We start from the raw sequence: 25,770 nt of genomic DNA, 5'->3' as shown, positions 1-25,770 counted from the left end.
GCCCAAAGGAGGCTATGCCCGCGCCAAAGCTAGCGCGCACACACACTTAGTTTCGCTGGTCAGAGCGCTCCCTTCTCCTCCCGTCGAGCCGCGCGTCGTCATTGTCTAGGTCCCATAGAAGGTTCTGGATTTTTCTGGCATATTCCAGCTTGATGAGTCCGCGTGATCGCCGGGTGATGGGAAAGAGGGCGGCGGCGACGCGTACAAAGCTACGCGCTCTCTCGCGCGGGGAAGGAGGCTTTTCTCAAGCTTTCCAAGCGACGCCGCGCGAGCCTCGCGCCGTGCCGGGTTGATAAAAATGTGCGCCGATTTCGTGACACTGGCACATCAGTTTGCCATCTGCAGGGCAGCGACGCTAGAGTACACCACATATGGTGTAGACACCCAAGGAAGCATTGAACGAAAGGGAGCTCAGTTGGTTCATATTAAAAAATACAATAGTGAAGAAAGCGAAATAATTTGAGCAAAACAGGCCCTGTGTACCCCTTTTTTTTAACTTTCTGCCACAATGCATTGTTCACCTCTTGCTACTATTCGAAAAAGACCATATGTAGCAGCCTTTACTCGTCACTCGTGATGGTAGCTCAGCAAGGTCAGTGGCCGCATCCATAGCTTCGCTTGCTACAGACTTTGCCGCCACGTTGGCGCTCGTACATTCTATCCTGTTAGTCAAGTCACCTCAACTCTAAAAAGCCCCGCATGCTCTGTGGGTGCCAAAGTCAAGATTCACTGCGAGAACTTTGCAGTCAAGCTCAGGATCTATGCCTGGTGCAAACAACCTGGCGGCTTTGGCGAACTGTAGCTTTAATTTCAGCTGCTGCTAGATTGCACTGCTCGCTATGCATCAAGAATCATGGAGTCTATGTTTACACCATCGTTTGCGTCATTTTCCTGAGTCTGAATCCTTGGAAGGAAAAAAGACCTCTTCAACTTCAAATCGAAATATCTCGGCAATAAATGTGTCTTGCTGCCGGACAAGCGACAAATGTCACGAAACACTGCCTTATTGGACTCCGGTAACAAAAAAAATGTGATGGGTCCCATACTCCAGAAAACCTGGCATCATGAAAAAATTATGGGCATGTATCCGGCAAGTGGCAGGAAGGTGACACAGCACTGCAATGACTGTCCGTCAGGTTGTGTGACATCACAAGGCTACATGACATGACCAAGTCAGCAGGTGCTGCCACACAGGGTATCAAGTTAAAAAGGCAAACAAAGATAACATCGTTTGGAACAATTACGTGCCGCTGTTTGTCCCTTGCAGGTGTATCAGTGAAAAAGATTTGCTCAAGCAGGGCTACCTGGAATCACTTGAGGCAAATCCTTGAAGCCTTTGTCATGAAATATTCAAAAATTCTTGAAGTTCAGCTCTCTTTGAACCAAGTCAAGAGCATTAGCCATCGGCTGGTGCCGCATTTGTAGCTGCCGCGTTAATTTTGGCTCGATTCCGCATTTGGTAAGCTTCTCGGCAATGGGCTAGTCTGTTTTCTCGTTCGATGTCTTGGCAACCTGTCTGGCATGGTTGCAGTCTCTGTCTTTAGCACAAGTGGATTCCTCTACGCCAGACTGCCTCATTTTGTCATGCCGCCTGGTAAATTCGCCCAACACTATGCTCGCGGTCTCGACCACACTTACCCAGAAATGTTTTAAAGCAACGAACAGAATATGAGTGCACAAAACACAGACAACAGAACATGTTGGCGCCGCTGCAAATTAATGAACAATGAATAGCTATTAGAAATGACAGCAGTGCCTACTCTGCTGGCAGAAATCTTGAGCAAAAGTTTCTCATCAATATCAGTGGTACACCAAACGCATGTCGTGGACGGGCTGTCAGTTCATAACGCGGATACGCAGGCTATGGACGAAGTGGTGATAGCCCTAGCCGCAACGCTCTCCGCATCGAAATACATAGTTACAGATTCCCAGGCAGCTTATAAAAACTATATGCGTGACAGAATCATGCCGCGAGCCTGCAAAATTCTGAGTCAATTTAGGACTTCAGCTGCACAGAAGGCGCTAATATGGGTACCAGGTCACCAGGGAGTTGAAGGAAACGAGCTCACACACACTTCGGCCCGAGCTTATCTTCCCCGGAGTCCTTCTACCGCCTCCCTTGCTGATTTAGGCTCCCCCTCTCCGTTAACAACATATTCAGAGATATTACAGCATTTGCGCCTTGAAAGGCAGACATTTCCGAAGCCCGCTAAGGGTCTTAGTAAATCAGAAGAGTGCCATCTTCGAAGGTTACAAACTATGCCATTTATTAATCCAGCAACACTTCACGCCATTGAGCCCGAATCCTTTTCGGCGCAGTGCAAATTTTGTGGTCAGAAGGCAAACTTATACCATGTGGTATGGGCTTCTCAACAAAATACCAGTATTGACATAATAAATGAGCCAACGTGGGAAGGCTGGGAGGCGGCGCTGTCCAGCTCGGACCTCGAGGAACAATGAGCCCTCGTCGAAAGAGCACGGGCAGCGACTTTTACCAACAGTGTCCCGGACTAGGGACCCGCCCAGCCTTCCCTCAATCTAAGCCATAGTCAATAAATGTTTTCATCATCATCATCATGATCAATTGGCCCTAATTGGCTATACAAGGCCATGCGACATTTTCCAATGAAAATAGCAGTGACTGAAATTTTTCATACTTTCACAATCATCTTTTAGCAAATAATGACCTCCTTATGTTTCGCACTACATGCACCACAGTGTCAGCAAATAAATTGCAATGCTGTTTGTACAGCAAGCGACTGCAGGAAAGGGACACGTCTGGGCGATATTTTTGAGGTAGTCGTGTAAGCCAGATATCACCCAAGTTTCCAGGGAAAAAAACATTATGGCATGTAATTTCTTCCTAACAAAGATCGCCAAAGCACTGCTTGCTGGGAACTTATTCTCGGCAAATAATATCAACAAAGTGTATGCAGCAGAGCATGAATTCGGACGGCCGGAAAACCTGGGCCGGGCTGGAAAATTGCTGTTATTATGGGTCTGGGCCTGGCTCGGGCTTGACGTCGCAGCCCTGGGCTTGCAGCTTGCAGTGGCGGAACCAGACCAGGCTTGGTAAAGCTGTGTATGGCTTCTTTTGGAGATGATGGAATTCCAGCACTAAAATCATTCCAGTGGTTTATGAATAAACTGCTACTAGTACATATGTTAACAGCGAATGAGAGAAAGCTCATTTCTAAACAGTTTAATCAGTGCCACTCGGTGCTTTGTCCAAGAAATTTAGGGTGAACATGCAAGGTAAACTGAATGTCGTCAAGCGAGAAATGGACAGATTGAGCATTGATATCTTGGGTAGCAGCGAGCTCAAGTGGACTGGAATTGGAGAATATAATTCCGGCGACCATTATGTCTTTTATTGTGGGCACGAATTAGGAGAAGGAATGGGGTCTGTAAGGTCCGGCGCGTTGCCGTTTGTATATTTGGGCATCCTTGACTGGGAAGGAATGTCTCGGCGGGGTGCCGTGGTGCGAACTGCGCGTCTGGTCTGTTTTCAAACACTTCCTAGAGGGAGACCATTAGTTCAAGAGCGCAGGCTCCTCGTTCGGACCCCCGCCACACGTGTCCCTTTGTTACGGGAGACGGGAGAGACCCTCCGCTTCCCTCGAGCCGGACCTCATTAACGCGGCCCCCCGCGGTCTCGTCGCCCGAGTGAGAACGGCCGTTGGCCATAAATCCCGCGAGAGGGGTCTGGCTTTCGTCCCGCTGCATAATGTGTAGCTTGCTAGTACACGACTGTCAGTAAGCGAAACGGTCGGAGAGGCTGCGACGAGTGGCCCACATACGCGGGGAAGAGCTACAGTTACTGTGTTTTTATATTTTTACGTGTGGAAAGGGGCGCGCTCTCGGCTCACCTCTGGAGCGCGGGACGGGCCCCGAGTGTCTTTTGCTGGAGCTACTCCTTGCGTTAGGACGCTCGCGCTGGCGAGCGCCGGGAGTAGCTAGTGGTTGCTTTGGAGCTGGGGCAAGAGGCGCCAGCTCGACTGCGGGGACGCGGAGTCCCTTGTCGCTCTGTTTAGCGGTCGGCGCGGCCGACCACGGCTAGGTTTCCTTTGTGATTATAACTCTTGTACCTCTTATTCTTTTGTATAAAGTTCTCCGGTTGTTTAACAAGTTGCTCCACCAACTTACTGGCTTGCTCCACCATCCAGTCACCCATCAACATCCGAAGCAAAAACTTTACTGGCGCAGTCGCGACAGGATTGGTGTGCTGCAGCTCAACCGAGAGACAAGGTGCGTGAAGCATCGGGCGTCGATACGCCGAAGACAACGAGCAGGTACAAGAGGGTGCGTCAAGCATCGGGCGTCAAGGCGCCGAAGACGAGGACGTCAACGAGCAGCGATACGAGCGACACAGAAGCTTGCAAGCGCAAGTGGACGCGGCCGTCGACGGACGCGAGCGGAGCCCTCGAGTAGCGACAACAGCGGACGACTTCAAGCGGCGCCACTCTGGCGATCGACGCCATTCCAGTCCGAAAAGAGGACCCTGCGGGCAGCACAGAGTGAGTTCCCTGGTCCCTTTGTTTTCTTGGCGTTCACTGTTTGATGTGGCTGGTGTAGTTAATGCTGACCAGATTTAGGCATCTTAACCCCGACAAGGCACCGACAATGGATAGTGACGGTGGCGACAAGGGCAGCACTGAGGCGTCGAGACCTCAGTGTGGCCGAAACATTGAAAAGGAGCTATAGTTGTATGAAAAGAAGATAAGGGCTTTAGAGCTCCAGATGCAACTCATGCTGGCTAACGGGCAAAGTGCGGCGCCTTCGGAGAACGATCGTCTGAGGCAGTACGCTAAGCTACTCGCCGGCGCGTTCCCCAATTTACCAGCGGATGGTGAAGTGCCGGTCTGGTTTGAGTCGGTGGAATGCTCGCTCGAGGCTTACAGCGTTCCGAAGGAACACTGGGCGCAGCTCGTGTTCCCGATGCTGGCCGAGCGAGTGACCTACTTGTCAACTCGGTTCACCGCCGAGCAGCACCGGGACTACGACAAGCTGAAGGCGGTGGTCCTAGAGGAGCTAAAACTTTCAGCCGCAGAGTACAAAAGGCGGTTTTCTGGGGCCACCAAGCGCCGCGAAGAAACCTGGAAGGCATTTGTCACCCGCCTCCAGAGTTATCTAAATTTTTATTTAAAGTCTCGATGCGCGTCATCATTCGATGAGCTTGTAAGGCTATTGGTAGCCGATCAGCTCAAGGCGGGGCTGTCAGAGGAAGCCAACAAATATGTTAAGCTGCGCGAAGGAGAGAAGTGGCTGAAGGCGGACGAGATAGCCGCGCTGCTACAAACATATGAGGAAGCCGCTGGAAAGGGCAGCGCTCAGAGGAAAGACGACAGCTTTAAAGCCCCTGACACGCGTCCAAGGGCCAGAACCGATTCCGCACCTTTGCAGAATTCAGGGTCGGAGCGAGCAGAGAGAACTGGAGGCAGGACAGGAGGAGAAAAGAAAAGGCCATCGCGATCGAGTGGCTGTTTCCGATGCGGGAGCTGGAGACATTTTGTTGCGAATTGTCCATACAGTGGCGAGAACCCAGCCGACAAGCGAGATGATCCGCCACGCGAGGATAAGTTAACGGCACGCGTGTCGACCCACGATGAGCAAACCACGCGTCCTGCGCTCAGGGACATTAAACTCAGCTGTCGGGAAGCTGTTATCAGCGCCATGGTAGACATTGGCGCTGACATCACTTTCTTGCGTGAGAGCATGGTGCCTGAGGAGTTTGTAACCGCACAGGGGCAATCGATCTCATTTCTGCTTTCGGAGAGAGGGTAGAGGCGAAGCTGGCCATCGTCCCGTTGAGTTTGTATGTGGTAATTCGTTAATCGAAGCCGGGGAATATTCGACATCGGTGAAGTGCGCGCTCACCGACAAGCTCACGCATACGGATTGCCTAATCTTCGCAGATGCCTGGGAACAGCTGCAGGACTCGGGCGAAATTGGCAGCGAGAGTCGCGTGCAGGCAGTGGTAACGGTGCCGACACCGGATGAAATACCAGATGAATCTGGGCTAGATGCTGGCGCGGAGCCCGTCTTGGTGTCAGAGAATGAAATGCTGCCGGATCAGACAGTCGTCATTAATGCGGTGGAGAAATCACAAGATGACAACGTGATTACTGAGCGTAGCGGGGTGCAGAGGTTTCGGGAGGAGCAGCACGAGGATGAGACTCTGCGTCAGGCCTGGCAGAATGCTAGGCAAGAGAAGGCTGGCATGTCAATTGTAGAGGGAGTCTTGTATCATAGAGACCAGGTGTTAGGTCAGGGGGTGCAGCAGTTAGTACTGCCAAAATCACGACGCGAGGCCGCACTGAGCCTGGCAGTTGATTCCTATTGGGACGGACACATTGGCTTTCGGAAAACTAAAGCTCGCCTAAAGTTAAGTTTCTATTGGCCGGGCGTGGAGGTGGACATCCGCAAACACTGCGACAGCTGCCACAGTTGTAAAGTTCGGTCCGACGGCCGGCAAACTGACAGGGTACCGATAGCTCCTTCCCCACGCAAACAGACCTGGACAGGAGATATTGGGGAACCTGGGGAGCTAGCGGAGGCCCCCTATGACTACTTGAAAAACCTTAAACTGCAGCTCGAGATCACGGCCGACATCGCGGAGCTAAGGAGCAGCAAACAGCAAGAGGCGCACGCGTTTCACTACAACAGGCACGCGATGGTGAAAACCTTTCGTGAAGGTGAGGCGGTTCTCGTCTTTGATGACAAGAGACCAAGGAAATTGTACCCGAAGTGGCTCGAGCCGGCGGTAGTGAAAAAGAGATACCGCGAGCACTCGTACTATGTACAAATGAGTGACGGAGGTGCAAATAAGTTATGTCCCTACATCGGCAGGGTAGACTCAGTGAGAGTCATATTTCAGGATGACAGCGACTTTGGGAAGTCTAGTATACTCCGCAGGGGTAAGTTCTCAATTTTGCAGATATCGCTCTGCCACTGACACGCCTAACGGGGAAAGGCTCACCGAATAAGATACCGTGGCCAGATGATGCGGACAAAGGCTTCAGCGCCTTAAAGAGGGCCCTATGCGAGGCTGTTTTGTTGACTACTCCGGACCCGCGAAAGCCGTATCTGCTTTTAACGGACGCGTCGGCAGTGGCTGCCGGTGCCTGTTTGGCGCAGCTTTCTGACGACGACACGGAGGCGCCCATAGCCTTCGCCAGACAAACGTCAGTTCTAATGCGATGGGCTGCAATCAAAAGGGAGGTTTACGCCGTAATATGGGCGGTAAAGAAATTTGAGACGTGGGTGTTTGCTGCCACCGTAACCGTTGTCACCGATAGCATCCTCTCTCATTCCTTGCAAGTAGTATGCCCCAAAGCGCGAAGCTTACTCGCAGATGCCTTGTCTGAAACTCCCAACGCTTGTTGGAACAGGCCACCGGCTGACATCCCGCAGTGACCGCTGGGGACAGTGGGCCAGGGAATGGTGCGCGAGCAACAAACTGGAATCATTGAATTCGAAGTGTGCACGTCAAAGCCAAACTCAGTAATCCTGTGGACCATCTGTGTGTGTTTATTTTTTTTCGCATCATGTGTTTGTGGATGTATGTGATGAAGGGTCGCGCAGCCATGCTCACCGGCTTCCATAGCTGGCGTGAGCTGCAGGACTCAACCGCCACATGCCGAACCTTTTTCTTGTTGTTTTGTCTCGGCTTATCTTTCAATAGATTACCCGAGTCTTGGGGGGAAGGTGTAAGGTCCGGCGCGTTGCCGTTTGTATATTTGGGCATCCTTGACTGGGAAGGAATGTCTCGGCGGGGTGCCGTGGTGCGAACTGCGCGTCTGGTCTGTTTTCAAACACTTCCTAGAGGGAGACCATTAGTTCAAGAGCGCAGGCTCCTCGTTCGGACCCCCGCCACACGTGTCCCTTTGTTACGGGAGACGGGAGAGACCCTCCGCTTCCCTCGAGCCGGACCTCATTAACGCGGCCCCCCGTGGTCCCGTCGCCCGAGTGAGAACGGCCGGGGGCCATAAATCCCGCGAGAGGGGTCTGGCTTTCGTCCCGCTGCACAATGTGTAGCTTGCTAGTACACGACTGTCAGTAAGCGAAACGGTCGGAGAGGCTGCGACGAGTGGCCCACATACGCGGGGAAGAGCTACAGTTACTGTGTTTTTATATTTTTACGTGTGGAAAGGGGCGCGCTCTCGGCTCACCTCTGGAGCGCGGGACGGGCCCCGAGTGTCTTTTGCTGGAGCTACTCCTTGCGTTAGGACGCTCGCGCTGGCGAGCGCCGGGAGTAGCTAGTGGTTACTTCGGAGCTGGGGCAAGAGGCGCCAGCTCGACTGCGGGGACGCGGAGTCCCTTGTCGCTCTGTTTAGCGGTCGGCGCGGCCGACCACGGCTAGTTTTCCTTTGTGATTATAACTCTTGTACCTCTTATTCTTTTGTATAAAGTTCTCCGGTTGTTTAACAAGTTGCTCCACCAACTTACTGGCTTGCTCCACCATCCAGTCACCCATCAACATCCGAACCAAAAACTTTACTGGGTCTCTCTCATAGTAAACAGAAGAATGGGAAAAGCAGTGCTAGGGTAGAACCCAAAAAACGACCGAATGATTTCACTTCAGATCCAAGGTCACCCTTTAAACATTACAGTTATCCAAGTCTATGCACCAACCACTACTGCTGAAGAAGCTGACGTTGAGAGATTGTATGCTGACCAGCAATGCCTTTTAGACCACACTGCATCGTCAGACGTCCTTTTTCTCATAGGAGACTGAAATGCTAAGGTGGGGAGTGAAGAAATATCCGGAATTACAGGCAAGTTCGGTCTTGGTGAGCTAAATGAAGCTGGGCAGAGGCTAAAAGAGTTTTGTCAAGAAAACAACTTGACCATAGCGAATACTCATTTTCAACAGCACAAGAAGCGCCTGTACACATGGACTTCACCGGACGGTCTGTGCAGGAATCAGATTGATTATAATCTTTGCCGGCAGAGCTGGAGAAGCGCTATACAACCAGTAAAAACAAGACCTGGCACCGATCATCAGCTGCTTATTGCCAAATTTAAGCTTCGATTGAGGAAAACGCAGAAAACTAGAAGGCCTTTCAGGTATGATTTGGATCAAATTCCATCAGAATATGCTGTGGAAGTGAGGAATCGATTTCAAGAATTAGATCTAGAAGACAGACAGCCTGAAGAGATGTGGACTGGTGTTCGCGATACAATACAAGAAGTTGCTACTAAGGTAGTTCCAAAGCAAAAGAAATGCACGAAAGCAAACTCGTTATCTGAAGAGGCTTTGCAAATAGCTGAGGAAAGGAGGGCAGCAAAAGTTATGGGGGAAAAAGAAAGATACAAGGTTCTCAATACACATTTTCAGAAAATAGCAAAGAGAGAAAAGAATGCCTTCCAGAACAAAAAGTGCCAAGCATTTGAGGACAACAGCCAATTGAGGAACACAAGAGCTCTGTATAAGACAATCAAAGATATCAAAGAAAGCTTCTATGCTAAGCTGGGCGTGATAAAGGACAAATGAGGCAGGGACCTCACTGAAGCCTCATAGATAAAGAAGAGGTGGCAGGAATACACAGAGCTGTACAAGAAGAACCGGGATGCGCAAACTCAACATAAGACGGTTGGGATTACTGATATCGACCCGGGCATCCTGAACAGTGAAGTTGAATGGGCCTTAGCCAGTCTTGCAAATAATAAAGGTAGTGGAATTGATGGAATTCCAGCTGAGTTGCTTCAAAACCTCAACCATGATGCCGTTAACATTCTGCATACATTATGTCAGCAAATTTGGACAACCCTGCAGTGGCCACAGGATCGGAGGAGGTCAGTTTATATCCCCATTCCAAAGAAGGGCAGTGCCGAAGATTGTTCCAACTACCGCACGAACGCGGTTATTTCACATGCTAGCAAGGTGATGTTGAAAACCCTCCAAGGTAGGCGGCAGCAGTATGAGGATCGGGAGCTGCCGGGAGTGCAAGCTGGGTTTCGCAAGGGCGCAAGGGCAGAAGAACTAGAGACCAGATTGCCAACCTTCGCTTGATCATGGAAAAAGCAAGATAGTTCCAGAAACCCATCTACTTCTCATCTACTTCTGCTTTATTGATTATGCGAACGTGTTTGACTGCATGGATCACAGCAGATTGTGGCAAGCTCTCCAAGAAATGGGAGTTCCAATTCACCTCATCTGTCTCCTCGGGAACCTGTATGAAGGGCAAGAGGCCACAGTCAGAACTGGGCATGGTCTTACTGATTGGTTTCCGATTGAGAAAGGAGTGAGACAAGGCTGCATACTGTCGCCCGGCCTATTTAATCTATATGCTGAGTGCATCATGAGGAAGGCCGGTCTGGGCGAGTCTTCAGCTGGAGTGAAGATTGCTGGAAAACGTATCAACAACATTAGATATGCGGATGATACCACTCTAATGGCAGAAAGTGAAGTGGAACTGAATATACGTCTGATGCGCGTACAAGAAGGGAGTGAGAAGTTTGGGCTTCAACTGAACATTAAAAAAACAAAGATCATGGCGCCTTGCCCTATCAAGGTATGCAGCATCAAGGGACAAGAAGTGGAGGCTGTGACAGGTTTTCTCTTTTTGGGCTCCAAGATTACCCCAAGAGGAGACTGCAGCCATGATTACGAGATGCCTGCTTCTGGGAAAGAGAGCATGGCTAGCCTTCACCGCCTAGTAAAGTGCAGAGACATTAGACTGCCAACCAAAATCCGTGTAACTCGTGGTATGGTCTTTCCAGTTGTGATGTATGGATGCGAGAGTTGGACCGTGAAGAAGGCTGACCGCCCAAGATTTGACGCGTTTGAATTGTGGTGCTGGCGAAGACTCTTGAGAGTTCCTTGGACTGCCAGAAGATCAAATCAGTCCATATTGTCGACCATAAACCCTGACTGCTCATTGGAGGGTCAAATTCTAAAGTTAAAGCTCAGCTACTTTGGTCATCTGATGAGAAGAGAGGAGTCGCTGGAGAAAGATTTTATGTTGGGAAAGGTTGAGGGTCGCCGGAGAAGGGGTAGGCAGCGAACGCGATGGTTAGATGGCATCCTCGAGGCACTGCAGATGAAGTTATGTGATGTTAGGAAGATAGTGAGAGACCGGAAAGCGTCGCGTGACATGGTCCATAGGGTCACGAAGAGTCGGACACTACTCAACTACTGAACTGAACTGGACTAATTATTAACGATGCGCCCTTAACGGTGCGTACACTCCCCGACACCCTTAGAGTGAGGGGGGGTAACTGTTCCGGTCGCAAAGGAGATGCCCTCGACCTGCGTGGCAAGCTCAGCCGGAATTCAACTACCTTGTAGTGACAAAAGGGGGTGGTCGTTTGGTGCCCAGCGGTCACCGGTTCAAGCCAAGTAAGGGTCGGAGCCAGAAGTAACAAAAAAAAAACAAAGTTTATACACAGCAAGAGACGATACAGAGGAATACACAAACACTAAAATCGCACAGAAGAGAGGTTCACAAAATACAAACGCTAAGCATGCAATTACAGAGGTATTCAATAACATAGAGGCTTTACAACACAGATGAAACACGAGAGATTTACATAAACAAACACCAAATTGTTCACCGGGCACTGTTGCAGTCCGACGCCTCAAGAGTCACGATGTGGCCGCCATACAAGACGAGCGCCGCGCCCTTGCAGGTCCGTGAGCTTGCCAGCAGCGGGTGATCCCCGGGTGTCCAGCCGAAGCACTGGCGAACACGCCGCAACCACTGACTAACTGAGTACACAAGCGGCGCGGTCTCTTTAAATAGGGCGCGCCGCGTAAAGGAGGCTATGGCCGCGTCTGTCTGTTAACCCGCGCCGTAGCCTAAAGGAGGCTATGCCCGCGCCAAAGCTAGCGCGCACACACACTTAGTTTCGCTGGTCAGAGCGCTCCCTTCTCCTCCCGTCGAGCCGCGCGTCGTCATTGTCTAGGTCCCATAGAAGGTTCTGGATTTTTCTGGCATATTCCAGCTTGATGAGCCCGCGTGATCGCCGGGTGATGGGAAAGAGGGCGGCGGCGACGCGTACAAAGCTACGCGCTCTCTCGCGCGGGGAAGGAGGATTTTCTCGAGCTTTCCAAGCGACGCCGCGCGAGCCTCGCGCCGTGCCGGGTTGATAAAAATGTGCGCCGATTTCGTGACACTGGCACATCAGTTTGCCATCTGCAGGGCAGCGACGCTAGAGTACACCACATAAGGTGTAGACACCCAAGGAAGCATTGAACGAAAGGGAGCTCAGTTGGTTCATATTAAAAAATACAATAGTGAAGAAAGCGAAATAATTTGAGCAATACAGGCCCTGTGTACCCCCTTTTTTTAACTTTCTGCCACAATGCATTGTTCACCTCTTACTACTATTCGAAAAAGACCATATGTAGCAGCCTTTACTCGTCACTCGTGATGGTAGCTCAGCAAGGTCAGTGGCCGCATCCATAGCTTCGCTTGCTACAGACTTCGCCGCCACGTTGGCGCTCGTACATTCTATCCTGTTAGTCAAGTCACCTCAACTCTAAAAAGCCCCGCATGCTCTGTGGGTGCCAAGGTCAAGATTCACTGCGAGAACTTTGCAGTCAAGCTCAGGATCTATGCCTGGTGCAAACAATCTGGCGGCTTTGGCGAACTGTAGCTTTAATTTCAGCTGCTGCTAGATTGCACTGCTCGCTATGCATCAAGAATCATGGAGTCTATGTTTACACCATCGTTTGCGTCATTTTCCTGAGTCTGAATCCTTGGAAGGAAAAAAGACCTCTTCAACTTCAAATCGAAATATCTCGGCAATAAATGTGTCTTGCTGCCGGGCAAGCGACAAATGTCACGAAACACTGCCTTATTGGACTCCGGTAACAAAAAAAATGTGATGGGTCCCATACTCCAGAAAACCTGGCATCATGAAAAAATTATGGGCATGTATCCGGCAAGTGGCAGGAAGGTGACACAGCACTGCAATGACTGTCCGTCAGGTTGTGTGACATCACAAGGCTACATGACATGACCAAGTCAGCAGGTGCTGCCACACAGGGTGTCAAGTTAAAAAGGCAAACAAAGATAACATCGTTTGGAACAATTACGTGCCACTATTTGTCCCTTGCAGGTGTATCAGTGACAAAGATTTGCTCAAGCAGGGCTACCTGGAATCACTTGAGGCAAATCCTTGAAGCCTTTGTTATGAAATATTCAAAAATTCTTGAAGTTCAGCTCTCTTTGAACCAAGTCAAGAGCATTAGCCATCGGCTGGTGCCGCATTTGTAGCTGCCGCTTCAATTTTGGCTATAAATTGGTTCACAGGAAGGGAAAGGCGCAGTAACTGTCACTTTTGCTCTGTGGACACCCGAACCGCGCCGTAAGGGAAGGGAGGAGGGTGGGAATGAAAGTGGAAAGAGAGAAAGAGGAGCCGTAGTGGAGGGCTACGGAGTAATTTCGACCACCTGGGGATCTTTAACGTGCGCTGACATCGCACAGCACACGACGCCTCTTCGTTTCGCCTCCATCGAAACGCAGCCGCCGCGGTCGGGTTCGAACCCGGGAACTCCGGCACAGTAGTCGGGCGTCTTACCACTGCACCACCCCGGCGGGGCTTCAATTTTGGCTCGATTCCGCATTTGGTAAGCTTCTCGGCAATGGGCTAGTCTGGCTTCTCGTTCGATGTCTTGGCAACCTGTCTGGCATGGTTGCAGTCTCTGTCTTTAGCACAAGTGGATTCCTCTACGCCAGACTGCCTCCTTTTGTCATGCCGCCTGGTAAATTCGCCCAACACTATGCTCGCGGTCTCGACCGCACTTACCCAGAAATGTTTTAAAGCAACGAACAGAATATGGGTGCACAAAACACAGACAACAGAACATGTTGGCGCCGCTGCAAATTAATGAACAATGAATAGCTATTAGAAATGACAGCAGTGCCTACTCTGCTGGCAGAAATCTTGAGCAAAAGTTTCTCATCAATATCAGTGGTACACCAAACGCATGTCGTGGACGGGCTTGCAGTTCATAACGGGGATACGCAGGCTATGGAGGAAGTGGTGATAGCCCTAGCCGCAACGCTCTCCGCATCGAAATACATAGTTACAGATTCCCAGGCAGCTTATAAAAACTATATGCGTGACAGAATCATGCCGCGAGCCTGCAAAATTCTGAGTCAATTTAGGACTTCAGCTGCACAGAAGGCGCTAATATGGGTACCAGGTCACCAGGGATTTGAAGGAAACGAGCTCACACACACTTCGGCCCGAGCTTATCTTCCCCGGAGTCCTTCTACCGCCTCCCTTGCTGATTTAGGCTCCCCCTCTCCGTTAACAACATATTCAGAGATATTACAGCATTTGCGCCTTGAAAGGCAGACATTTCCGAAGCCCGCTAAGGGTCTTAGTAAATCAGAAGAGTGTCATCTTCGAAGGTTACAAACTATGTCATTTATTAATCCAGCAACACTTCACGCCATTGAGCCCGAATCCTTTTCGGCGCAGTGCAAATTTTGTGGTCAGAAGGCAAACTTATACCATGTGGTATGGGCTTCTCAACAAAATACCAGTATTGATATAATAAATGAGCCAACGTGGGAAGGCTGGGAGGCGGCGCTGTTCAGCTCGGACCTCGAGGAACAACGAGCCCTCGTCGAAAGAGCACGGGCAGCGACTTTTACCAACAGTGTCCCGGACTAGGGACCCGCCCAGCCTTCCCTCAACCTAAGCCATAGTCAATAAATGTTTTCATCATCATCATCATGATCAATTGGCCCTAATTGGCTATACAAGGCCATGCGACATTTTCCAATGAAAATAGCAGTGACTGAAATTTTTCATACTTTCACAATCATCTTTTAGCAAATAATGACCTCCTTATGTTTCGCACTACATGCACCACAGTGTCAGCAAATAAATTGCAATGCTGTTTGTACAGCAAGCGACTGCAGGAAAGGGACACGTCTGGGCGATATTTTTGAGGTAGTCGTGTAAGCCAGATATCACCCAAGTTTCCAGGGAAAAAAAAACATTATGGCATGTAATTTCTTCCTAACAAAGATCGCCAAAGCACTGCTTGCTGGGAACTTATTCTCGGCAAATAATATCAACAGAGTGTATGCAGCGGAGCATGAATTCGGACGGCCCGAAAACCTGGGCCGGGCTAGAAAATTGCTGTTATTATGGGTCTGGGCCTGGCTCGGGCTTGACGTCGCAGCCCTGGGCTTGCAGCTTGCAGTGGCGGAACCAGACCAGGCTTGGTAAAGCTATGTATGGCTTCTTTTGGAGATGATGGAATTCCAGAACTAAAATCATTCCAGTGGTTTATGAATAAATTGCTACTAGTACATATGTTAACAGCGAATGAGAGAAAGCTAATTTCTAAACAGTTTAATCAGTGCCACTCGGTGCTTTGTCCAAGAAATTTAGGATGAACATGCAAGGTAAACTGAATGTCGTCAAGCGAGAAATGGACAGATTGAGCATTGATATCTTGGGTAGCAGCGAGCTCAAGTGGACTGGAATTGGAGAATATAATTCCGGCGACCATTATGTCTTTTATTGTGGGCACGAATCCAGGAGAAGGAATGGGGTCTCTCTCATAGTAAACAGAAGAATGGGAAAAGCAGTGCTAGGGTACAATCCCAAAAACGACCGAATGATTTCACTTCGGATCCAAGGTCACCCTTTAAACATTACAGTTATCCAAGTCTATGCACCAACCACTACTGCTGAAGAAGCTGACATTGAGAGATTGTATGCTGACCAGCAATGCCTTTTAGACCACACTGCATCGTCAGACGTCCTTTTTCTCATAGGAGACTGGAATGCTAAGGTGGGGAGTGAAGAAATATCCGGAATTACAGGCAAGTTCGGTCTTGGTGAGCTAAATGAAGCTGGGCAGAGGCTAATAGAGTTTTGTCAAGAAAACAACTTGACCATAGCGAATACTCATTTTCAACAGCACAAGAAGCGCCTGTACACATGGACTTCACAGGACGGTCTGTGCAGGAATCAGATTGATTATAATCTTTGCCGGCAGAGCTGGAGAAGCGCTATACAACCAGTAAAAACAAGACCTGGCACCGATCATCAGCTGCTTATTGCCAAATTTAAGCTTCGATTGAGGAAAACGAAGAAAACTAGAGGCCTTTCAGGTATGATTTGGATCAAATTCCATCAGAATATGCTGTGGAAGTGAGGAATCGATTTCAAGAATTAGATCTAGAAGTCAGACAGCCTGAAGAGATGTGGACTGGTGTTCGCGATACAATACAAGAAGTTGCTACTAAGGTAGTTCCAAAGCAAAAGAAATGCACGAAAGCAAACTCGTTATCTGAAGAGGCTTTGCAAATAGCTGAGGAAAGGAGGACAGCAAAAGTTATGGGGGAAAGAGAAAGATACAAGGTTCTCAATACCCATTTTCAGAAAATAGCAAAGAGAGATAAGAATGCCTTCCAGAACAAAAAGTGCCAAGCATTTGAGGACAACAGCCAATTGAGGAACACAAGAGCTCTGTATAAGACAATCAAAGATATCAAAGAAAGCTTCTGTGCTAAGCTGGGCGTGATAAAGGACAAATGAGGCAGGGACCTCACTGAAGCCTCATAGATAAAGAAGAGGTGGCAGGAATACACAGAGCTGTACAAGAAGAACCGGGATGCGCAAACTCAACATAAGACGGTTGGGATTACTGATATCGACCCGGGCATCCTGAACAGTGAAGTTGAATGGGCCTTAGCCAGTCTTGCAAATAATAAAGGTAGTGGAATTGATGGAGTTCCAGCTGAGTTGCTTCAAAACCTCAACCATGATGCCGTTAACATTCTGCATATATTATGTCAGCAAATGTGGATAACCCTGCAGTGGCCACAGGATAGGAGGAGGTCAGTTTATATCCCCATTCCAAAGAAGGGCAGTGCCGAAGATTGTTCCAACTACCGCACGATCGCGGTTATTTCACATGCTAGCAAGGTGATGTTGAAAACCCTCCAAGGTAGGCGGCAGCAGTATGAGGATCGGGAGCTGCCGGGCGTGCAAGCTGGGTTTCGCAAGGGCGCAAGGGCAGAAGAACTAGAGATCAGATTGCCAACCTTCGCTTGATCATGGAAAAAGCAAGATAGTTCCAGAAACCCTTCTACTTCCCATCTACTTCTGCTTTATTGATTATGCGAACGTGTTTGACTGCATAGATCACAGCAGGTTGTGGCAAGCTCTCCAAGAAATGGGAGTTCCAATTCACCTCATCTGTCTCCTTGGGAACCTGTATGAAGGGCAAGAGGCCACAGTCAGAACTGGGCATGGTCTTACTGATTGGTTTCCGATTGAGAAAGGAGTGAGACAAGGCTGCATACTGTCGCCCGGCCTATTTAACCTATATGCTGAGTGCATCATGAGGAAGGCCGGTCTGGGCGAGTCTTCAGCTGGAGTGAAGATTGCTGGAAAACGTATCAACAACATTAGATATGCGGATGATACCACTCTAATGGCAGAAAGTGAAGTGGAACTGAATATACGTCTGATGCGCGTACAAGAAGAGAGTGAGAAGTTTGAGCTTAAACTGAACATTAAAAAAACAAAGATCATGGCGCCTTGCCCTATCAAGGTATGCAGCATCAAGGGACAAGAAGTGGAGGCTGTGACAGGTTTTCTCTTTTTGGGCTCCAAGATTACCCCGGAAGGAGACTGCAGCCACGATTACGAGATGCCTGCTTCTGGGAAAGAGAGCATTGCTAGCCTTAACCGCCTAGTAAAGAGCAGAGACATTAGACTGCCAACCAAAATCCGTGTAACTCGTGCTATGGTCTTTCCAGTTGTGATGTATGGATGCGAGAGTTGGACTGTGAAGAAGGCTGATCGCCCAAGAATTGACGCGTTTGAATTGTGGTGCTGACGGAGACTCTTGAGAGTTCCTTGGACTGCCAGAAGATCAAATCAGTCCATATTGTCGACCATAAACCCTGAATTCTCATTGGAGAGTCAAATTCTAAAGCTAAAACTCAGCTACTTTGGTCATCTGATGAGAAGAGAGGAGTCACTGGAGAAAGATTTGATGTTGGGAAAGGTTGTAGGGCACCGGAGAAGGCGTAGGCAGCGAACGCGGTGGTTAGATGGCATCCTCGAGGCGCTGCAGATGAAGTTATGTGATGTTAGAAAGACAGCGAGAGACCGGAAAACGTGGCGTGATATGGTCCATAGGGTCACGAAGAGTAGGACACGACTGAACTGAACTGAACTGGATTGGCTCGGGCTTGACACCGCAGGCCTGGGCTTGCAGCTTGCAGTGGCGGAACCAGGCCAGGCTGGGTAAAGCTGTGTATGGCTTCCTTTGGAGATGGAATTCCAGCACTAAAATCATTCCTGTGGTTTATGAATAAATCGCTACTAGTACATATGTTGACAGCGAATGAGAGAAGGCTCATTTGTAAACCATTTAATCAGTGCCACTCGGTGCTTTGTCCAAGTAATTTATTACGAACGTGCCAGGCTCCATTCAATGACACAAGTGAAAAAAGTTGGAAAGGAAAAGCTCAAAACCAGATAGCGAACTGTACTACAATGCAGGTGTTATGAAGTGCTGTAACCTGTCACGCATGACATGACCCGTTTGCATGAGCATGTGCCTACTGAAGTACTCAACACCATCAGCTTAGGATTTCTCAGAAATCAGTGAGCAAGAGAGTAGCTTCTAAGCTTTGTGTTACCGCTAACAGCTGGACATTTGAAGCCTCATAACAGCCCCTGCAGCGGTAGCGTAGCGGTAGAGCATCCGCCTCGCATGCAAGAGGACTGGGGTTCAAATCCCGGTGCCGCGCAATTCTCCACCGGATGAACAAAAAAAAAAATCCGAGTGTCGATGGAATTGCATAAACAGGTTTGGAGTGCGACCTGATGTCGGTGAACACCTCCGGCAACGCACTCCCTCACCAGAACAGGAGTTGGCCACCCTGGTGCAGTAATTGGCCACAACCTCCTATTATAAGCTCCATAAAACCCCGGCCCTCAGTCACCAGCGGCTGCGGAACAACTGACCACGGCGGCGGTCAGACCTGTGACGCAGCAGGGGGTGCTAAGAAAGCCTGGCTCCGCTGGACAGGCCGCCATTGGAAACTGACCCTGGCAACGTTTAATGCTAGAACCCTAGCTAGTGAAGCTAGTTTAGCAGTGCTGTTAGAGGAACTAGAGGGCATGAAATGGGATGTCATAGGGCTTAGTGAGGTTAGGAGGCCGAATGAGGCATATACTGTACTGAAGGATGGGCATGTACTGTGTTATCGAGGTTTACCAGAGAGGCGACAACTAGGAGTAGGTTTCCTTGTCAATAAGTATATAGCGGTTAACATAGATGAATTCTATAGTATTAATGAGAGGGTTGCAGGCATCGTAATTAGGCTTAATAAGCGGTATAAACTGAAGGTTGTACAGGCCTATGCACCTACAAGTAGTTATGATGACCAGGCAGTTGAAAGCTTCTATGAAGATGTAGAATCGGCAATGCGAAAAGTAAAGACGCAGTATACTGTACTAATGGGCGACTTCAATGCCAAGGTAGGGAAAAAACAGGCAGGAGACAAGGCAGTAGGTGACTATGGCGTTGGTTCTAGGAATAGCAGGGGGGAGTTACTAGTTGAGTTTGCAGAGCGCAGTAACTTACGAATCATGAATACCTTCTTCAGCAAACGGAAGAACCGGAAATGGACATGGAAAAGTCCTAACGGAGAGACTAAAAATGAAATCGACTTCATAATGTGTTCAACCCCCGCCATTGTGAAGGATGTAGAGGTAATCGGGAAAGTGCGATGCAGTGACCACAGGATGGTGAGGTCCCGAATTAGCCTAAATCTGAAGAAGGAACGCAACAGATTAGTAAGAAAGAAACCCATCAACGAATTAGCGGTGAGGGGGAGGGCAGAAGAGTTCAGGATCTCGCTACAGAATAGGTATTCAGCTCTAACTGAGGATGGCGACATTACCCTAGAGGCAAGGAACAATAATTTCAGAGATATCATTACTGAGTGCGCGGTAGAAGTAGGCGGTAGGATAGTTAGAGAGGATACCGGTAAGCTGTCTAAGGAGACGAAAGATTTGATTAAGAAACGCCAGAGTATGAAAGCTTCCAATCCAACAGACCAGATCGAATTGGCCGAGATATCAAAGCTAATCAATAAGCGCAAGGTGGCCGATATAAGGAAGTATAACATGGAGAAAATTGAGCATGCTGTAAAGAACGGGGGAAACCTTAAAGCGGTAAAGAAGAAATTGGGCATAGGCAAAAACCAGATGCATGCGATAAGGGACAAGGCGGGCAACGTTATCACTAATATGGACAAGATAGTCAAAGTAGCCGAGGAGTTCTATACAGATCTCTACAGCAGCCAAAGTAGTCAGGACCGTAATGAGATTGGCGGTAGGGAAAAACAGTCAGACGTTCCACCAGTGACGAAAGACGAGGTCAAGAAAGCATTAGAAACTATGAAAAGGGGGAAATCAGCTGGAGAGGATCAGATAACTACAGATTTGCTGAAGGACGGGGGGGATATCGTGCTAGAAAAACTGGCCACCCTGAATACGCAGTGCCTGGTGTCATCGACGGTACCGGAACCATGGAAGAATGCAAACATTATCCTCATTCACAAGAAAGGGGACTCTAAGGACCTTAAAAATTACAGACCAATCCGCTTACTCTCTGTTACGTATAAGGTATTTACTAAGGTAATCGCTAATAGAATCAGAACAACCTTAGACTGCAATCAATCAAAGGATCAAGCAGGGTTTCGGAAACGGTACTCTACTATCGATCATATCCATACCATCAACCAGGTGATAGAAAAATGCTCGGAATATAACCAGCCCTTATACATAGCATTCATTGATTACGAAAAAGCATTTGACTCAGTGGAAACCTCGGCGGTGATGCAGGCATTGCGAAATCAGGGGGTAGACGAGCCGTACGTGAAAGTGCTGGAAGATATATATAGTGGCTGCACAGCAACCATAGTTCTGCATAAAGAAAGTAACAAAATTCCCATAAAGAACGGTGTTAGGCAAGGAGACACAATCTCCCCAGTACTATTCACAGCTTGTTTAGAGGAAGTATTCAGAGACTTGGAATGGGAGCAGTTAGGGATAAGGGTAGATGGAGAATACCTCAGTAATCTGCGATTTGCTGATGACATTGCCTTGCTAAGCAACTCGGGGGATGAACTGCAAATAATGATTGATGACCTAGACAGAAAAAGTAGAAAGGTAGGCTTGAAAATCAATATGCAGAAGACTAAGGTAATGTTCAACAGCCTCGGGAAGGAACAGCAGTTTACATTAGGTAGCGAAATACTGGAAGTAGTAGGCGAATATGTCTACCTAGGACAGGTAGTAACCGCAGATCCGGACCATGAAAAGGAAATAACAAGAAGAATAAGATTGGGATGGTGCGCATTTGGCAAGCACTAGCAGATTATGACTAGCAGCTTACCGGTATCGCTCAAGAGGAAAGTATACAACAGTTGCATCTTGCCTGTACTCACCTATGGGGCTGAAACGTGGAGGCTAACCAAGAGAGTTCTACTTAAGTTGAGGACAACCCAGAGGGCTATGGAACGAAAAATGGTAGGGGTAACATTAAGAGATAGAAAGCGTGCAGAGTGGGTCAGAGAAATAACTCAAGTTACCGACATTCTAGTGGAAATTAAGAAGAAGAAATGGACATGGGCAGGACATGTAGGGCGAAGAGAGGATAACCGATGGTCGCTGAGGGTAACAAACTGGATTCCAAGGGAAGGAAAGCGTAGCAGGGGGCGGCAGAAAGTTAGGTGGGCGGATGAGATTAAGAAGTTCGCAGGGGTCAAGTGGATGCAGCTAGCACAGAACCGGGTTAAGTGGAGAAATATGGGAGAGGCCTTCGCCCTGCAGTGGATATAATCAGGCTGATGATGATGATGAACAGCCCCTGGACAAGGCCCTTCAATTGACTGTTCAGCAGGCAGCCATCTGTTCATAAAAATTATTTGACTGTCTGCCTTGCCCCGCCCCTTCCCCCCCCCCCCCCCCCCAAGAATGTCTCTACGCTGTAATAAATGCCGTAGGATAAGAGGTGATTGATTTAGGAATCTTCACATATTCAATAACATATACATGCACAATAAACAGACACTACCGCTTTTCGTCTCCACAGAAATGCGGCAATGTGGCTGTGATTTCTTCAATGAATATGTAAATTTATTGTTTTTCCTGCCCTTGTCCACTCACGTTCCTAGGGCAATGTTGCCAAGGGCACTTTTTGTAGATGATTAAGCAATGAACTTGCACCAAGCGCCAATTGCTTATGATGAGTAATTGTTAAAATGCCCGTAATCCATACCTTTTAAAAGTACATTGTACTAGATAGCTTTACATAAAACGTCCGATCAAAATATTCTTCACCAAGCCTTTGCTTCTGTCGATGCTTTAACTGTGCCCTTCTCTACCAAGAATACTTTACAAGGCTTGTCTCTCATCATGATTTATTGTTATGTGCTAGTTAAGCAATACCTTTCTAAGGCATCTGCTCAGACTTACTTTGCAGGTTTGGCACGGGCCCTGTCGTGGAAGCGCAGGCCGGGTCCGGGCCATGTAATCATTGCCGATGGGCTTGAAACCATATGGACCCGGGATAGCCTTTCAAACGTGGGCCAGGGAAAGGGCTGGAAAATCCAACCCATGCAGGGCTCTAGTAAGGAGTGTAAGAAACTAAAGGTACAGGTAAAAAAAATCACACACACATAAGGGGAGTTCAGTAGTGATTTCATTACTTCGGAGCACCGCTACGTGGTCTCCGGGCTACTATTGAGTTATCTAAACGGTATTTACGTTATCATTTCTGCTGTCTCAACACAGCTTATCCTTTTGTTGTACCCGACGCAAACTAGGTAAAATTTCATCAAGGGTACGCATACTATCATCCATATAGCTGCCGCTTTTGGCTGTAAAAGATTCAGGGCTAGTTTCGAGCTTTTGGTGCTCAATCTGTATCACTAGTTTCAAGCTCGTGATGCTCGAGCGATATCATAGGTAAGTACTTCACCCGGATGTGATCAAAACGAACAGCGTCTGGAGAATCGGGACCAAGAACGAAAAAAGCATGAAATTAGCTTCGTCGCCCTAAGCAGCTAATCACTGACGAGTGCCGTGAGTATCTGGTCGATAGAAGACAAAGCATCAAGTGCCAGTCAGCAGCATCATCATAAGACAGTGCAGTGCTCGCCTTCAACCGTGCTAAATTGGCGCGTGCTGTAAGTGCATACCTTTGCACGAATCCCTGCAGTATGCGACAAATAAGAACGGTAAGCGGACAACATATAACCACGAACATCGCACACAAAAAGGGCAGCTAAAATTTGAACATGGCGGCTCCTTCATTGTCATGCTTTATCCACAACTAATCAAATCTTTTCACAGACCGGACACTAACCTTTCTGTACCGAAGCCGCAGCAGATGTTCCAGGGTTGTTCATGGCGCGCACACCAGACAGTTCGATCGCACCCGTCCATGCAACGGGCACAGTCTCGTTTACTACAACAAACGCCGCGCCACCAAACCGCCGCCGCGGCACCCCCCACCCCAGCAGGATGGGCGACGGGCGACGAGCGGTAACCCGCCGTGCCCCCAACTAGGGACAATCCGACCTAGGGTTTACTAGGGATTCAGGGCGGCTGTCGAGCAAAAATCCAGGCAACACTGGCGTTATTCATGGCGAGTTTTAGCCGCTTCCATGCAGGGCATCCCCTGAACCAACTTTACTACACCATTTCCAGTTCTCAAACTCCCTCCATGGCACGGCGGCCGTCGAAGCGTGGCCCCTTTGCGTTTCCGCTCACCAGATCGCGCGGCGGCCACGGATAGCGGGGCCCCGAGCAGCGCAACGCGAAGCACTTACGGCTTGCTTTGAAAATCGCGTAATTTGCCTTAACATTGTGGCATGCGTTGCGTTGCGCATATTTTTGCTACTCATTAGGGCTCTATTCAGACATTGGGGAGAGGATATAATCGAGTGGAAGGAACTCGAGAAAGCACGAGCGGTGAAGCTGCCTTGAACTAACTTTCATTTACGCTCTTTGCGTGCAGTAATTGCTGAAAACAAGAAATAAACAGAAGGAAACAGCTTCTCTGAGTGGCGTAGCGCATTTATTGTGAGGCGCAAAGAACGCACAAACATATTTCACTTGGTCAACACCCCTTTACAACAGACGAGCTTACTCGTTATGGTGACTTTCACACATGCATGGTTCCTAGGCGGCGGTTCACATCCCTCGCATAAAAGTGAATGCGCGCGTGAACGTGAGCTTGTGCTGATCGCAACCCAGCCGCGTTAGGGTTGCCACAGAGACATTCCTCATCAAGTGAAAGTGAAATGGACTCATTTGCAACTCTTTTAAAGTGCAGCATCTTCCTGCTGGGTTGCCTCGGGCTTCCTTCTTTGAAGCGCCGATATGTGGTGAAATATGCATCGGTACCTACTACTGGAGCTTCTAAACTTATGTCCGGCAGTTAACTTTCTTATTATATATAGATGATGTGGTGTTCCAGATGGTCCGTTGATCCGGGGACACGTTGCAGGAAACGGACGGGACAACTTTTCGAGCACTACGGGTACTTTATTGAGCGGGTCAGAAACACATTTTGCTTTCGCGAACACAGTTCGCGGCTTCCTGCCCCCAGTCGTAAGTCGGCAGTCAGTCTCCCAGTCTGTCCTTTTCGCGCCCAAACACCCATCTTAAGTATACCTTTTCAACATCCTGGGGACCAACCTCGTGGCCAATCGGAGGAACATAGCTTCTTCCAGCCAATCAGAATGACAAAGCCACATTTTAAATAACCAATGCAACATCGACACCTCCGAGATTGGTCGCTCGCGAGCACCGCGTGCCTCCCACCAATCGTTCGCCCTTTCCCCCTGTTGAGATGACGCACAGATCACCATCATCATCATCATCATCATCATCAGCCTGACTATACCCACTGCTGGGCGAAGGCCTCTCCCATATTTCTCCACTTAACCCAGTTCTGTGCTAGCTGCATCCACTTGACCCCTGCGAACTTCTTAATCTCATCCGCCCACCTAACTTTCTGCCGCCCCCTGCTACGCTTTCCTTCCCTTGGAATCCAGTTTGTTACCCTCAGCGACCATCGGTTATCCTCTCTTCGCACTACATGTCCTGCCCATGTCCATTTCTTCTTCTTAATTTTTATTAGAACGTCGGTAGCTGGAGTTATTTCTGTGACCCATTCTGCACGCTTTCTATCTCTTAATGTTACCCCTATCATTTTTCGTTCCATAGCCCTCTGGGACGCACAGATATTCTCTCAAAATCAGGGGCGAGACAAAACAAATGAGCAAAGGCGCATGAACGCCACCTTCACCAGCAATGCATACACGTGCAAGGGCACACAGGGCAGCAAGAATTACGAGGGTAGCGTCCGGACCTCGCTGGCCGTAAGCAGAGCAGCAAAAAGAAGAGAATTTATTGCTACCACGCTCATCAACACGAGCGCCGTGTGCTGCGGCGATGTTTACGTCAACTTTAGAACCGACAGCACCGGATGTGCCTCACTGTTCTCCCGCGTCTGGGCCGGCTCGGCGAGAGCGCCACGGGGATATTTATGTTCACGCGAGAGTCGACGGCGCGCACCCTTCCGCTCGAATACTACGAAGGCATCGCATTAGAAACGGCAGCCCCGCCTCGCGCGAGCGCAGCCGGAAACACGAGACCGCTTGTGTGTAAACGGCGCGTCCCGAGCGACCGTCCGTTTTCGTGTTTTGTTTTGCCAGCTAGCGATTGCGTCGGTGCCGCCCCATTGGT

General features: G+C 49.0%; 1 protein-coding gene across 1 annotated transcript in view; it reads right to left on the bottom strand.

The window, feature by feature from the left end:
- LOC146194287 (uncharacterized) overlaps positions 1-22,546 on the bottom strand; it is a gene marked incomplete at its 5' end in the record, with an annotated part of 135,347 nt that extends 112,801 nt beyond the window's left edge. Inside the window, one exon of the mRNA XM_084597326.1 lies at positions 22,489-22,546. Coding sequence (XP_084453452.1) covers positions 22,489-22,546 — 58 coding nt within the window. The remainder of the gene's footprint in view (positions 1-22,488) is intronic.
- Between the last annotated feature and the right edge of the window lie 3,224 nt (positions 22,547-25,770).

Source organism: Amblyomma maculatum, chromosome 3 (genome assembly GCF_055883805.1).
Source record: "Amblyomma maculatum isolate TAMU_Amacu chromosome 3, ASM5588380v1, whole genome shotgun sequence".
In the NCBI taxonomy this organism is placed as follows: domain Eukaryota; kingdom Metazoa; phylum Arthropoda; class Arachnida; order Ixodida; family Ixodidae; genus Amblyomma; species Amblyomma maculatum.
The sequence above is the reverse complement of the archived record's forward strand: the minus strand, read 5'-3'. Positions and strand labels throughout refer to the sequence as shown.